This window comes from Lagopus muta, chromosome 3 (genome assembly GCF_023343835.1).
Source record: "Lagopus muta isolate bLagMut1 chromosome 3, bLagMut1 primary, whole genome shotgun sequence".
In the NCBI taxonomy this organism is placed as follows: Eukaryota; Metazoa; Chordata; class Aves; order Galliformes; family Phasianidae; genus Lagopus; species Lagopus muta.
Genome location: NC_064435.1, coordinates 79947 through 95586, shown reverse-complemented (window position 1 = coordinate 95586; position 15640 = coordinate 79947). Strand labels below are relative to the sequence as shown.

At 53.4% G+C, this 15640-nt stretch overlaps 2 protein-coding genes across 3 annotated transcripts in view; one reads left to right on the top strand and one right to left on the bottom strand.

The window, feature by feature from the left end:
- Nucleotides 1–9539, bottom strand: part of LOC125691181 (uncharacterized) — a 99082-nt gene extending 89543 nt beyond the window's left edge. For both annotated transcript variants that reach the window (XM_048940221.1, XM_048940222.1), the window contains exon 1: nt 8995–9539. In XM_048940221.1, the coding sequence (XP_048796178.1) occupies nt 8995–9210 (216 nt within the window). In that variant the 5' untranslated portion in view covers nt 9211–9539. The remainder of the gene's footprint in view (nt 1–8994) is intronic.
- The window catches only part of FAM83H (family with sequence similarity 83 member H), a 47693-nt gene that overhangs the window by 22525 nt on the left and 9528 nt on the right, over nt 1–15640 (top strand). The window contains exons 2-3 of the mRNA XM_048940175.1: nt 5343–5677; nt 14721–15181. Coding sequence (XP_048796132.1) covers nt 14735–15181 — 447 coding nt within the window. The 5' untranslated portion in view covers nt 5343–5677; nt 14721–14734. The remainder of the gene's footprint in view (nt 1–5342; nt 5678–14720; nt 15182–15640) is intronic.

Below are 15640 nucleotides of genomic sequence, written 5' to 3'. Positions count from 1 at the left end.
ATAGGTCCCCCATAGGGACCCATAGGGAAACATAGATCCCCATAGGGACACATAGATCCCACACAGGGACACGTAGGGATCCATAGAGACCCATAGGGACCCATAGATTCCACACAGTGACACATAGATCCCCACAGAGACCCATAGATGCCACATAGGGACATATAGGTCTCCCATAGCGACCCATAGGGACACATAGATTCCCATAGAGACCCATAGATACCACATAGGGACACAGAGGTTCCCCATAGCAATCCATAGGGACACATAGATCCCCATAGGGACACATAGATCCCACATAGGGACACATAGAGACCCATAGGGATCCATAGGGACCCATAGATCCCACACAGGGACACATAGATCCCCACAGAGACCCATAGATGCCACATAGGGACATATAGGTTCCCCATAGGGACCCATAGGGACACATAGATCCCACATAGGGACACATAGATCCCACACAGGGACACATAGATCCCCACAGAAACCCATAGATACCACATAGGGACATATAGGTCCCCCATAGGGACCCATAGGGAAACATAGATCCCCATAGGGACACATAGATCCCCACAGAGACCCATAGATACCACATAGGGACACAGAGGTTCCCCATAGCAATCCATAGGGACACATAGATCCCCATAGAGATCCATAGATCCCATATAGGGACAAACTGACACCCATTGAATCCCAGAATCCCAGCATGGCCTGGGTGGCACAGGAGCACAGCGCTCACCTGGTTCCAACCCCTGCTGTGTGCAGGTCGCCAACCAGCAGCCCAGGCTGCTCAGAGCCACATCCAGCCTGGCCTCCAATGCCTGCAGGGATGGGGCATCCACAGCCTCCTTGGGCAACCTGTGCCAGTGCCTCACCGCCCTCTGGCTCAAAAACTTCCTCCTCACATCCAACCCAAACCTCCCCTGGCTCACTTTAAAGCCATTCCCCTTGTCCTGTCACCACCCACCCTCACACACAGCCGTTCCCCTCCTGTTTATCCGCTCCCTCCAAGCACTGAAGGCCACCATGAGGTCTCCCTGGATCCTTCTCTTCTCCAAGCCAAACCAGCCCAGTTCCCTCAGCCTTTCCTCATAGCAGAGCTGCTCCAGCCCTCTGCTCATCTCAGTGCCCTCCTCTGGACCCTCTCCAAGAGCTCCAGTCCTTCCTGTACACACATTTCATGTATTATTTTTAGTTTGTGACTTAATTTCTTCGTCAGTTGCAGCAGTTCAGGTTCTCAAAAACATGGTGCCTGTGTTGTTGGGCTGTTTGGTTGCTTGGTTGTTTGTTTTTTGGGAGGGGGCTGAGCGAAGCTGTAGGAAGAGATTTGCAGGCGATGTTTAAGCAATAAGGCACCCCCTCATGGAGTTCCTCTTTTCTTATCAATGCTCCCGTAAGCTTCTAGGATTAATCTTCCAGCCATCATGCACCAATGCCAATAAATGATGTCTGTCATCATCTTTGTCACTCTGGGTTCAGGAAATCTGAGAAGGGATTCAGTGCATTCTCATCCAAAGAACAAAGGCAGGAAAGCAAACATTTGCATCTGAATTGAATGAGAGCCTTTGTCGGTGGGTTTAAGCAAGGTCCCACGTGGGCCTCCCATCTCTCAGGGCCCCCTCCCTGCTTTTACTTCTGCCCAACATCTCCTTCATTTCGGTTCTTTCCTGAGCTCCTACCTGACAGCTGCCACAGGTTTCATAGGGAATGAGGAGCCGCTTGTCATCGAATCACAGAATCCTTAGGGCTGGAAGGGACCTTGGAAGGTGCCCAACTGCCCTGCAATGCACAGGGGGACAGAGAGGAGAAGGGGCCAACAGCCCCCTGTCTGTTTCTGCTGCTCAGTTTGTTGCAGGGAGCAGTGAGGTCGCCTCTCAGCCTTCTTTTCTGCAGCCCAGCTGTGCTCAGCCCCTCCTCACAGCACGTGGCTTCCAATCCCATCTCCAGGTTTGTTACCCTCCTCTGCACGCTTCCAAGTGCCTTCGTATCCTTTCTTATAAAGAGGCAATACTAAAAAAATAAATAGAAGTATCTTGGGAACCTCACTGTGAAAAACCAGTATTAGAATGTTACCGTTTTCGCCTAATCTGCAGGGAATTAGTCATCAAATGCTGGCTTATTCTACTTATAACAGGAGACTCAGCCTAGGAGCAGCTTGATTAACAACACCAGATTTGAAGCGGTATCGCAGAGCTCTGCAGGTTTCATACAGCTGTTCCCCAGTGGAGATAAAACCCAGCGATGCACGAACTGAAAGCAGTAAGAGCTGAGATGAAGTCTGCGAGGTGGGCAGAGCTGGGGGTACCTGCAGAGCTGCACGGAATCCAAAAGCTGTGCTTCTGCATCACAGTGCATTCCCATTCGTGGCAGTTTCTGCTCAGACGTCCCAAGCCACTTTTGTGGGATGGTTGCTCAGCTCATGTTTACCGTGGTAGCATGTGAAGCAAGATAATATCTGAAGCTGCAGCTGGCTTCTCTGCTGCTGGCATTGACGGGGAAGTGCTTTGAAAGCCTGTTGCTCATCCTGTGCATCTTTCGCCATGCAAAGCCTGGGATGAGCTCCTGGTGGAACTGCAGCACGTGGGAAGCTGGGGGATGTTTATTGGGGTGAGATGCATTCCTGGGGCTTTCTTCACAGAAGCTACTGGTGCTGTTTAGCCCTTGCAAATGGTTCAGTGCAGACAGATGGTATTGGTTGTGCGTGGAGACAAAGCAGCATTCTTCGTGCAAGCCATTGTGTTGCTGCTGATTGGGAAATTAATGAGTGGCAGCCAATTCTGCAGCATGCAGAAAGCACCCGAAGCAGATCGCATCACCTTACACAGCACTTGCCTTCTTTTCTAACCATAGAAGTGCTAACAGCTGCTAACTAGAAAGCGCTCCAAGCTAACTGCTAACTAGAAGCCACTGGTCTGCTGGTTGGCAACCCTGTGCATAGCAAGGGTTGGAATCAGATGAGCATTATGTCCCTGTCAACCCAGGCCATTCTAGGACTCTATGATTCCACTCCAGTAGCTTTAAAGAAGGCTGTTGTATAGAATATCATTGCATTATCACTGCAGAAGCAAATCCCTGCCTGCAGAGCATCCTTTCGGCCTGGGCAGTCGGCTGCCAATGCGTTTGACACAGGGGATAAAATAATGTTCATGGCATCACAGAACCCCAGCATGGCCTGGGTGGCACAGGAGCACAGCGCTCACCTGGTTCCAACCCCTGCTGTGTGCAGGTCGCCAACCAGCAGCCCAGGCTGCCCAGAGAACCCACAGGGTGCCATAGAGATTGATAGGGTGCCATAGGGACCCATAGGGTGCCATAAGAACCCACAGGGTGCCATAGGGACCCATAGGGTGCCATAGGGATCCACAGGGTGCCATAAGGATCCACAGGGTGCCATAGGGATCCACAGGGTGCCATAAGGATCCACAGGGTGCCATAGGGACTCACAGGGTGCTATAGGGATCCACAGGATGCCATAAGGATCCACAGGGTGCCATAGGGATCCATAGAGTGCCATAGGGATCCACAGGTTGCCATAAGGATCCACAGGGTGCCATAGGGACCCATACTCATAGAATCCGAGAATCCCACCATGGCCTGGGTTGCACAGGAGCACAGCGCTCACCTGGTTCCAACCCCTGCTGTGTGCAGGTCGCCAACCAGCAGCCCAGGCTGCCCAGAGCCACATCCAGCCTGGCCTCCAATGCCTGCAGGGATGGGGCATCCACAGCCTCCTTGGGCAACCTGTGCCAGTGCCTCACCGCCCTCTGGCTCAAAAACTTCCTCCTCATATTGAACCTAAACTTCCCCTGTCTCAGTTTAAAACCATTCCTCTTGTCCTATCGACGGCCTCAAGAGCAACTGGTTGTGTATATAAGGAAGGATGACCACAGTCTCTGGGCCCAATGGAAACTGGAAAGGGTTGAAGTTTCTGTATATGAGCAGAACAAGCTCGAGTAAATGAGCATAATAATAATAATACTCTGATTGAGGACTACAGGCTTTACCCATGGGAACAGGCTGCCCAAGGAGGCTGTGGATGCCCCATCCCTGCAGGCATTGGAGGCCAGGCTGGATGTGGCTCTGGGCAGCCTGGGCTGCTGGTTGGCGACCTGCACACAGCAGGGCTTGGAACCAGGTGAGCGCTGTGCTCCTGTGCCACCCAGGCCATGCTGGGGTTCTGTGATACACTCTCAGTCTGTATCAGCCCGTTTTCCATTCAGCACAACCACGAGGTGCAGACGCTTGTTCCATTTCTCATATACCAGCAGTTGAAATGCCTGTGCAATAGGACCCCATCTTACTGAATGCCTTCCAGGTAGCTCCCAAGAACTGCCCTGCCGTCTCCAGAATCCCATTATTTTGTTCCTAAGAGCTGCAGGATATTTAAGAACACTCCTACTTAGGGTTTGTGTCACCTGCTTCCAAACAGCCATTCTGCTGTGGGACTGATTTGCAAGGAGGGGATTGGGGAAGCATCCTGAAAGTGTGTTGACTTTGGGATTTCCTCACCCTTCCATTCTGGGTAATCTGAGGACTTTGGAGGGAAAAGAGCTCATTTTTACAGCATTCAGCCTCTCCTTGGGAGCAGCACAACGCTCAGACACGGCTGCTCCTAGTTCATGGTACCCACTTGTTGGGGACTGTCCTTCTGTCCTTGCAGCTCCGAGCATTGAGGTTTATAGAATCATAGAATTATAGAATCACCAAGGTTGGAAAAGACCTCAAAGCTCCCCCAGTCCAACCGTTCACCCATTCCCAACAGCTCCCACTGAACCACGGCCCTCAGCACAGCATCCAGCCTTTCCTTCAACACCCCCAGGCTCGGTGCCTCCCCCACCTCCCTGGGCATCCATTGCAGTGCTGCCCACCTTTCTGACACCTCATTCTTCCTCATGTCCAGCCTGAATCTCCCCTGCCGCAGCTTGAAGCCATTCCCTCTGCTCCCATCACTGATGGCACCAGGGCAGAGGCCGACCCCCAGCTCCCTGCAGCCTGCCTTCAGCAGCCATAGAGAGCAGTGAGCTCTGCCCTGAGCTCCTCTTCTCCAGGCTGAACATTCCCAGCTCCTTCAGCCTCTCCTCACCAGCCCTGTGCTCCAGACCCCTCACCATTTCGTTGCCCTCCTTTGAACACGTTCCAGGCCCTCAATATCTTTCCTGCATTGAGGGCCCAAAACTGGACACAGCCCTCGAGGTGCGGCCTCACCAGTGCTGAGCACAGGGGAACCATCACCTCTCTGCTCCTGCGTGCAACACTGTTTCTGATGCAAAAAAAGCATTTATAGCAGCGGATCCATAACTTCTGTTGTGTTTGTTGTTTGTTTTTTTTTTTCTCCACAGTTCTCAGATTTGTGCCTCTGCTTTTGAAGATACCAGCAGCACCTGAAGGACGTGCGGAGCTGAATGGCAGAGCCTTAGCAGGCACAGGCACAGCAATGGCACGCTCGGCAGACAGCGGCTGCTCCGCACGCAGGGTCTGATGGTGCTTCCTCAGCACTGCCTTCCGAGAAGGAGCTGCCTGGAAGAGGACGCGGCATCTCCCTCCCCACTTCTCACCCCGTAGCCCAGCAGGGTGACGGTGCAGATTTTCCAGCCCGGTTACTCGGCCGCAGGACCGGAGTTTAGTGCGATCCAGTTCGGGTGTTTGCTGCAGCCCTCTGGCTCTGTTTTCACAGGTAAAGGTGACGTGGGGGAACCGCCTCCCTTCCTCCCCGGCCCCACCTCAGCCCCACAGCTCCCATCCCTGAGGTCAGCACCGATCTGCCTGCCCTGCTGCCTTGGGAGGGGGGGGGGGGGGTGATGCCGTGTGCTGAGCAGCAGGACGGCCGATGGCCGCTCGACGTCCCAGACTGTGCTGACAAACCTGCTCGCTGCCTGCCCTGCGGCCGCACCGCACCCTGGGCCCAGCCCACAGAGCCCAGCAGGCACCCCATGGCTTTCCCAGCCTAAGCTGACACTCCTTAAAGTGCACGCAGAGAAATGACAGCTTCCAACACGTATGTGCGGAGCCAACGCCCTCCTGCAAGGCTGTTTTTGCTGCGGCAGCACAACTGGGTGCAGATGTCTGTCCCTGTTTGTCTCATCGGCCTCCTTCCAAACCCTCCTGGGCTGCTGTCCTACCTCAGCTGTGATCTCCGTATTCAATCCCACAGGAATTCCTCCAGCTCTGTGTTTGGCTTAAGCCAAAGACTTAAAGAAGAACATGAATACGATTTTGCATTTTCAGAAATGCACTTCTTCAGTTGTTCACTTCTTGCTGGTTCGTATTGGCAACCAGAAAGCCTGAGGTGACTTCAGCGGCTTCCTCCATTGCAAACACAGCCCTGCTCAGCCTTCCTTGATTTCCTGCCCTGCCTTTCCAGCCACACATGGTTAGAGGGTGGGAAAGGGTTCTGACAAAGCATTGCCTGTCCCTCCTGCTCACAGCTGCCTCCTCAGGCACTTCTTGTTGCCCACCAGAGATACAGGGGCCCCGTGAATCTTAGTGCTGAGCAGTATAGACACTTGGAGAAAGCAGGCAGTTTCCCTCACAGAACGGCCTGGGTTGCACAGGAGCACAGCGCTCACCTGGTTCCAAGCCCTGCTGTGTGCAGGTCGCCAACCAGCAGCCCAGGCTGCCCAGAGCCACATCCAGCTTGGCCTCCGATGCCTGCAGGGATGGGGCATCCACAACAGAATCACAGAATGGCCCAGGTTGGAAGGGACCTCAAGGATCCCTGTAGATGGGGCCTCACAAAAGCTGTCTAGAGGGGAACAAACACCTGACAATCACCTTCCTGTCCCTCTGGCCACCCCTTTTTCAATGCAGCACAGAACACGGTTGGCCTTCCGGACCGCAGGCTGGCTCACGTCCAGCTTCCCATCCACCGGGACCCCCAGTCCTTCCCTGCAGGGTGGCTCTCAGGAAGAGGAGCATGTCCTTTTCATGGAGCATGACTCTTTTCAGTGGGGAGTGGAGACAGGACGAGGGGAAACGGCCGGAAACTGCAGCATAGGAAGTTGTGCAGCAATGTGCGAAGGAACGGCTGTGCAGTGAGGGGAGGAGCGCTGGAACAGGCTGCAGGGAGGTGGGGGAGTCTGTGGGTCCCAACGTGTCTCTATGGGTCCCAACGTGTCTCTATGGGTCCCAATGTGTCTCTATGGGTCCCAACGTGTCTCTATGGGTCCCATTGTGTCTCTGTGGGCCCCAATGTGTCTGTATGGGTCCCAACGTGTCTCTACGGGTCCCAATGGGTCCCAACGTGTCTCTATGGGTCTCAGTGTGTCTCTATGGGTCCCAACATGTATCTATGGGTCCCAACGTGTCTCTATGGGTCCCAATGGGTCCCAACGTGTCTCTGTGGGTCCCAGTGTGTCTCTATGGCTCTCAATGTGTCTCTATGGGTCCCAACATGTCTCTATGGGTCCCAATGTGTCTCTATGGGTCCCAATGCGTCTCTATGTGTCCCAATGCGTCTCTATGTGTCCCAGTGTGTCTCTATGGGTCCCAGTGTGTCTCTGTGGGTCCCAATGTGTCTCTGTGGGTACCAACGTGTCTCTATGGGTCCCAATGTGTCTCTATGGGTCCCAACATGTCTCTATGGTCCCACTGTTCACTGGAACAGGCTGCCCAGGGAGGTGGTGGAGTCTCCTGCTCTGCAGATGTTCCAGACCTGCCTGGATGCCGACCTGTGCGACCTGCTGTAGGGAACCTGCTTTGGCAGGGGGTTGGACTCCATGAGCTCTGCAGCTCCCTTCCAACCCCTACAATTCTGTGATTCTGTCCCTTTGTCCAGCTGTCAGCACTCTCTCCCCTCCCCAGATATTCAGCTGACATCCTCTCACCCAGGCAGCAGTGCCGTCTCCTGCTGCCATTACCCCCTCCTTACCCCCCTCCCCCCCCCAGTGCCACTTCAGCCACTGCAGCACCAGCATCGATCCCACGCTTACAGCCAAACCGTGTGCCATCGTCCTCCTTCATCCTCACCTGGATATTTGTTTCCCTGCCTCATGTACCCATTTCCCCCTGCACGGGTGTCCAGCAGTGCTTATCAGCTTGAGCTTCACGCAGCGGCTGCTGTGATGCACACATGGCTCACCGGTGAGCTGACCTCCTTATGGAAGTGCCAACTTACACACCCACCGTTTATGAGAGGCAGAATTGCTAATAGCAGCGGCTCGTGATTTGCATGGGGATGAATCCAACTGTTTTTTCACTCTGCAGTTTAGTCATTAGTGGGAATTGAGTTTGGAAAAGACCTGTCTGAAACGATTTTATTCATTAATTAGTTCTTGACTCAGAGACACTTGGCCTTTGTCAGCAATCGGGAACTGTAAATCCTGGTGAAATGTTGGTTGCATTGGGATGAGACTCAGAGGTGTAGGTAGATCCATACCTGCGTTCAGTGCAGCTGGGTGCTGCGTTGAAGTGCAAACAGTCCTTCATCCTAGGATGCAGCGATGCTGGAAGTGCCAAACAGCCAAAGCCAGACGAGAAGCAGTGCCTCCCATCAGACTGATGGTCAGAGGCTGAGATGAGCGCTGTGGTCCTTTTCAATCCAGGCTGTTCTGTGGTTCTATGATATCAATTTGGTATTTCCTTACCAAGTGTGGCGAGCAGGGATGCATAAGGAAGAGTGGCAATGCTTCCCCAGAGATTCTTGTGGTCCGCAGTGATACCTTTAATGGCTTCAGAGGATTTTCTTTCCATCTGTGGAGGTGCCCACTTGCTTTCTGAACGCTAGCAATGTATCAGTAGCTAAAGCATCCTTTGGGAAGGCATTCTGCACAGGAAGAGCTTGAGAAAGCTTTCCTGCTGTCCAGTCTGAAACCCACTGCCTGCTCGTTTCATTTGAAAGCCTTTCAGTTCTTGTAAGGAGAAAACAGCCACCTGTCCTGCTCACATTGTATGGACCTCTTCTCTGGGCTAAAGATTTGTACTTGGCGTTCATAATTGGCCAGCAGGTCGAGGGAGGCGATCCTCCCCCTCTGCTCTGCCCTGCTGAGGCCTCACCTGGAGCACGGCGTCCAGTTCTGGGCTGCCCAGCACAAAACAGACAGGGAGCTCTTGGGAAGAGTCCAGCGGAGGGCCAGCAAGATGGTGAGGGGCCTGGAGCATCTCTGCTATGGAGAAAGGCTGAGTGAGCTGGGTCTGTTCAGCATGGAGAAAAGAAGGCTGAGAGGGGAGCTGATCCAGGTCTGTCAATATCTGAGGTGTGGGGGGCAGCATGGCGAGGATGGACTCTTTTCAGTGGGGAGTGGAGACAGGATGAGGGGAAACAGCCGGAAACTGCAGCATAGGAAGTTGTGCAGCAATGTGCGAAGGAACGGCTGTGCAGTGAGGGGAGGAGCGCTGGAACAGGCTGCAGGGAGGTGGGGGAGTCTGTGGGTCCCAGCGTGTCTCTATGGGTCCCAACGTGTCTCTATGGGTCCCAATGTGTCTCTATGGGTCCCAACGTGTCTCTATGGGTCCCAATGTGTCTCTATGGGTCCCAACGTGTCTCTATGGGTCCCAGTGTGTCTCTATGGGTCCCAATGTGTCTCTATGGGTCCCAAAGTGTCTCTATGGGTCCCCATGTGTCTCTATGGGTCCCAACGTGTGTCTGTGGGTCCCAAAGTGTCTCTATGGGTCCCAGTGTGTCTCTATGGGTCCCAACGTACCTCTATGGTCCCAATGTGTCTGTATGGGTCCCAATGTGTCTCTATGGGTCCCAGTGTGTCTCTATGTGTCCCAACGTGTCTCTATGGGTCACAATGTGTCTCTATGGGTCCCAACATGTCTCTATGGGTCCCAACGTGTCTCAATGGGTCCCATTGTGTCTCAATGGGTCCCAATGCGTCTCTATGTGTCCCAATGTGTCTCTATGGGTCCCAATGTGTCTCTATGGGTCCCAGTGTGTCTCTATGTCCCAACGTGTCTCTATGGGTCCCATTGTGTCTCTATGGGTCCCATTGTGTCTCTATGGGTCCCAACGTGTCTCTATGGGTCACAATGTGTCTCTATGGGTCCCAATGTGTCTCTATGGGTCCCAACGTGTCTCTATGGGTCCCATTGTGTCTCTATGGGTCCCAATGCGTCTCTATGTGTCCCAGTGTGTCTCTGTGGATCACAACGTGTCTCTATGGGTCCCAATGTGGCTCTATGGGTCCCAATGTGTCTCTATGGGTCCCCATGTGTCTCTATAGGTCCCTACGTGTCTCTATGGGTCCCGACGTGTCTCTATGTGTCCCAATGTGTCTCTATGGGTCCCAATGTGTCTCTATGGTCCCAGTGTGTCTCTATGGGTCCCAATGTGTCTCTATGGGTCCCAATGTGTCTCTATGCTCCCAACGTGTCTCTATGGGTCCCAATGTGTCTCTATGCTCCCACCGTGTCTCTATGGGTCCCAATGTGTCTCTATGGGTCCCACCGTGTCTCTATGGGTCCCAACGTGTCTCTATGGTCCCACTGTTCACTGGAACAGGCTGCCCAGGGAGGTGGTGGAGTCTCCTGCTCTGCAGATGTTCCAGACCTGCCTGGATGCCGACCTGTGCGACCTGCTGTAGGGAACCTGCTTTGGCAGGGGGTTGGACTCCATGAGCTCTGCAGCTCCCTTCCAACCCCTACAATTCTGTCATTCTGTGATAACAGCCTTCTTAGATGTGAGGATGACCCTTTCACATTTGCAGCGTGTCCAGGTTTAAGTTCCCTCTAAACCCGTATTCTTTAATAAATAAACTTTCAGATTAGCTGACATTTCTCCTTTTAATATCCATTTTTTTGCCTTCTTGCTTTATGACAGCACTGAAATATCCATTGCCATAACACAGAATTCAGGTTGCTCGATCACTTTATCAGCATTCTCTTCTCCTTGCCATTTTTACTGTCAAGTCAATATCGTGAGGCTCCTCTGTTTTCTCTGCCTCCTTTGTCTTCGCAGTTTCTGTTCAGCTCAAGCCAGCATTGCCAGGCATTTCACCTGCACGACTCTCCCCCCTTTATGGATTATTCTGGATAGGTTGGACAGCGTGGCCTCCAGCACAGCCCAGGACTCCTGCGGAGCTGCGGAGCTCGCGGGGTCCTGCGTGACGTCCCAGCAGAATGGGGTGACTGAGGATTTTGTGTCACCAAAGTGGGGAATGTCAAAGGAGAGATGAAAAGGGAGGATGGTGCTGTATGAAGTGTTTGTGATTTCATTGCTTTGATGCTGTGGGCTGGTTTGGGAAGTCTGTGAATCCAGGAAAGGCCTTCAGTCCAAGAAAGCATTGAACCCGGAGAGCATTTCCTTGAAATGAGGGCTTGAGACACTTTAGCACGGCCAAGAGCAGGTGAGGAGACCTGAGCACAGCAAAAGGGAGGTATGCAGTGCTCCCCATTTTACAGCACGGTCCTGAAGCCTCTTTCTCTTCCTCCCTCAACCACGGCAATCATTTCTGTATTGAATGCTACCGAAAACAGGAGCTCCTTCCACCCTCTGTGCTCAGCATCCCTATGAAGGCAGCTTGACACAAGCAGTCAAGGACTGCCAAGCTCTTCTAACAACGAGGAAGGCTCTGTGGATGTCAGTGATGGAAGCATTATAGTGCAGGGTAGGAAGCCAGAGAGCTTTGGAGCTCTCTTCAGATCAGCGGGATCCCGTGACGTTGAGTTGCTTTTCTGCCACGATCCACTTTTCTTTCAAAATCTGCTTAAAATCAGGTTTGTTTCGAGTCTGGAGCGATAGCTTCCCTGCAGGCCTCACTGTGAAACACCACAGAATCACAGAATCACAAGGTTGGAAACGAGCTGCAAGCTCATCCAGTCCAACCCCCCTCCCATTGCTATCAGTGCCACCAGCACTAAACCACATCTCACAGCTCCTCATCCAGGCGCCTCTTGAACGCTGCCAGGGACGGCGCCTCCACCACCTCCCTGTGCAGCCATTGCAGTGCCTGACCACCCTTTGAGAGAAGAAGTTTCTCCTCATGTCCAACCTAAACCTCCTCTGCTACAACTTCTGGCCATTTCCTCGGCTCCTACTATTTGCCTGGGAGAAGAGGCCAGGCCCTTTTGCACCACAACCTCCCTTCATGCAGTTGTACAGTGCAGTGAGCTCTCCCCTGAGCTCCTCTTCTCCAGGCTGAACATTCCCAGCTCCTTCAGCCTCTCCTCACCAGCCCTGTGCTCCAGACCCCTCACCATTTCATTGCCCTCCTTTGAACACGTTCCAGGCCCTCCATGTCTTTCTTGCAGTGAGGGGCCCAAAACTGGACACAGCACTCGAGGTGCGGCCTCACCAGAGCTGAGTACAGGGGATGGATGCTCACCTCCCTGCTCCTGCTGGCAACACCATTTCTAATGCAGGCCAGGATGCTGTTGGCCCTCTTGGCCACTTGGGCACACTGTGGGCTCCTGTTCAGCCCAGCACCAACCAACACCCCCAGCTCCATTTCCTCTTCAACCAAATCAATCAGCCCGGGTTTTCCCAGCCTTAACTCCAGGAGGCTGAAGAAGAATCCTGCCCTTGCCTTTATTTCTTCATGGCTCTCATGAGGACTCGTGAGCACACAGCAGTGTGGTGCCCTTAAATTTGCCTGCATTCCACTTATGGCCGTGCTTCTCTTCCCACACTGAGGTGATGTTAAAACAGTTTCTAAGGATTCGGTGGGGGCATTTGTAGACCTGCACGTGTGTTTGCACTGCCTACTCTATTATGCACAGTCATTTTTTAATTATTAATTATTATTATTTTGCATTTGGAAATGAGCTTCAGTGGCGTTCAGATAATAACCAAAAAAAAAATAATTAGAAGATTAAAATTAAAGACAAATGTTAGCTTAGCTTTGAGCAATCTCTGGCCCGGATGCCCACGCATCGTTTTTGTTCATCACTGCGATGCCCTCATTGATCTGTTTCTGATTTTGCCTCCAAATATATCCATATCCATCTGTATCCATAATCCCAGATATGGATACAGATTGGAAGAAGAACTCCTTGAGGGTAGTCCTGCTGAGAAGGACTGAGAGGTCCTGGCAGATGAAAAAGTGAGCCAGCCTTGTGTGCCTTGCATCCTGGAAGGTCGATAACATCCCAGGCTGCATCAGAAGAATGGCCAGCAGAGCAAAGGAGGTGATGGTGCCTCTCTGCTCTGCCATCCTGAGGCCCCAGATGGAGGATTGCATCCAGGTCTGAGGTCCCCAAGGCAGGAAAGATAAGGAGGTTTTGGAGAGGGTCCAGAGGAGGGCCACGAAGGTGGTCAGAGGGCTGCAGCACCTCTACTGTGAAGACAGTCTGAAGGCAATGGGCTTGTACCTGGTGTAGGGAACTGCTTTGGTGGGGGGGTTGGACTCGATGGTCTCTGGAGGTCCCTTCCAACCCCTGTGATTCTGTGAGTCTGTGATTCAGTGATTCTGTGATTGCACAGCCTGGAGAAGAGAAGGCTGCGGGGTGACCTCACTATGGCCTTTCAGTATGTTGAGGGAGATCATAAACAAGAGCTTTATACAAGGGTAGATAGTGATAGGACAAGAGAGAATGGTTTTAAACTGAAGGAAGGAAGATTTAGGGTAGGTGTAGGGGAATTTTTTCACTGAGAAGGTGTTGAGGTGCTGGAACAGATTGCCCAGAAGCTATGGATGCCCCATCCATCCCTGGAGGTGTTCAAGGCCGGGTTGATGGGGCTGGATGGGGTTGGATGGGGTTGATGGGGTTGGATGGGGCTGCATGGGGTTGGATGGGGCTGCATGGGGTTGGATGGGGTTGTTTGGGGTTGGATGGGGCTGGATGGGGTTGATGAGGTTGATGGGGTTGGATGGGGTTGATGGGGCTGGGTGGGGTTGATGGGGCTAGATGGGGTTGGATGGGTTTGGATGGGGCTGATGGGGCTGGATGGGGTTGGATGGAGCTGCATGGGGCTGCATGGGGTTGGATGGGGTTGTTTGGGGTTGGATGGGGCTGGATGGGGTTGATGGGGTTGAATGGGGTTGGATGAGGTTAGATGGAGTTGGATGGGGCTGGGTGGGGTTGATGGGGTTGGATGGGGTTGGATGGGGTTGGTTGGGGTTGGATGGGGCTGGATGGGGTTGATGGGGTTGGATAGGGTTGGATGAGGTTAGATGGAGTTGGATGGGGCTGGGTGGGGTTGGATGGGGTTGGATGGGGTTGTTTGGGGTTGGATGGGGCTGAATGGGGTTGATGGGGTTGGATGGGGTTGGATGAGGTTAGATGGAGTTGGATGGGGCTGGATGGGGTTGGATGGGGCTGCATGGGGCTGCATGGGGTTGGATGGGGTTGTTTGGGGTTGGATGGGGCTGGATGGGGTTGGATGGGGTTGGATGGGGCTGGATGGGGTTGGATGGGGCTGGATGGGATTGATGGGATTGGATGGGGTTGATGGGGTTGGATGGGGTTGGATGGGGCTGGATGGGGTTGATGGGGTTGGACGGGGTTGGATGGGGTTGGATGGGGCTGGGTGGGGTTGGATGGGGCTGGATGGGGTTGGACGGGGTTGGATGGGGTTGATGGGGTTGAGTGGGGTTGGATGGGGTCCTGGGCACCCTGTGCTACTATTTGATCTAGTGGTTGGCAATCCTGCCTGTGGCAGCAAGGCTGGAACCTGATGACCCCTGAGCTCCCTTCCGATTCCCCAACATTCTCTTCTCTTCTGATTTTGCCATCGTGGCCTCTGAGCTTTCACCATTTACGAGGACGGTTGTGTCACTGAAGTGGGCCTGCTGCCGTGGCTCCGGCCGTTCTCACTGTTGGCTCTTCTCTTCTTACAGCTCTCCCTTCCCCCATGGCTCGCCGATCTCAAAGCTCCTCGCAGGGGGACAACCCGCTTGACCCTAACTACCTTCCCCCCCACTACAAGGAGTATTACCGCCTGGCTCTGGATATACTCACCGAAGAGGGCAAAGAAAGTTACGAACGCTTTCTGGCAGAGGAGGCAGCCCCCGATTTCCTTTGCAACTCGGAGGTGGATCACATCCTACAGAACCTTCAGAAGCCCCAGTATGCCAATCAGGAAGGTAACACAGACGCGGCGGGGGACAACGACGTGGATGGATCCTCCGGGACGTACTGGCCCATGAACTCAGACCTCGCCGTTCCGGAGCTCGACCTGGGCTGGCCCATGGTCTTTGGGTTCAGGGGAACAGAAGTAACAACCCTGGTGCAACCGCCGCCCCCCGACAACCCCAGCATCAAGGAAGAGGCTCGCAGGATGATTCGAGCTGCTCAGCAGGTGAGACGTCAGGGAGTCTGAGAGCAGAGAGAGACCGTGAGCGTGTGAGAGGACGCGTCGTATCCTCTGCTGGGCTCCTTAATGTTCTCTGGGACCTGACAGAGAAGGAGGTTGGTTCTGAAGCTGTTTATTTCATCAAAGCTGGCCTCTGTTCTCTGGGCTCGAGAAGAACTGTGTAAGGCCACAGTGAAGTACACCAAGAGTTCAGAGAATCACAGAGCAGCCGAGGTTAGAAAGGGGCCTCTGGGGGTCGTCCAGTCCAGCCTCTCTGCTCAGAGTCAATTAGAGAAGGTTACTGAGGGCTTTTCCTCCAGTGTCTCCAGGAGTGGAGGCTGCTGTCTTTCTGGGCACCCTGTTGCTAATCTTTCATCACCCTTAAAGTAAGAAGTTTCTCTTCTGTCCAAGTGCAACGTCCCGCGTTTCAATGTGTGCCCATTGTGGCTTTTCAGTGGGTAACGC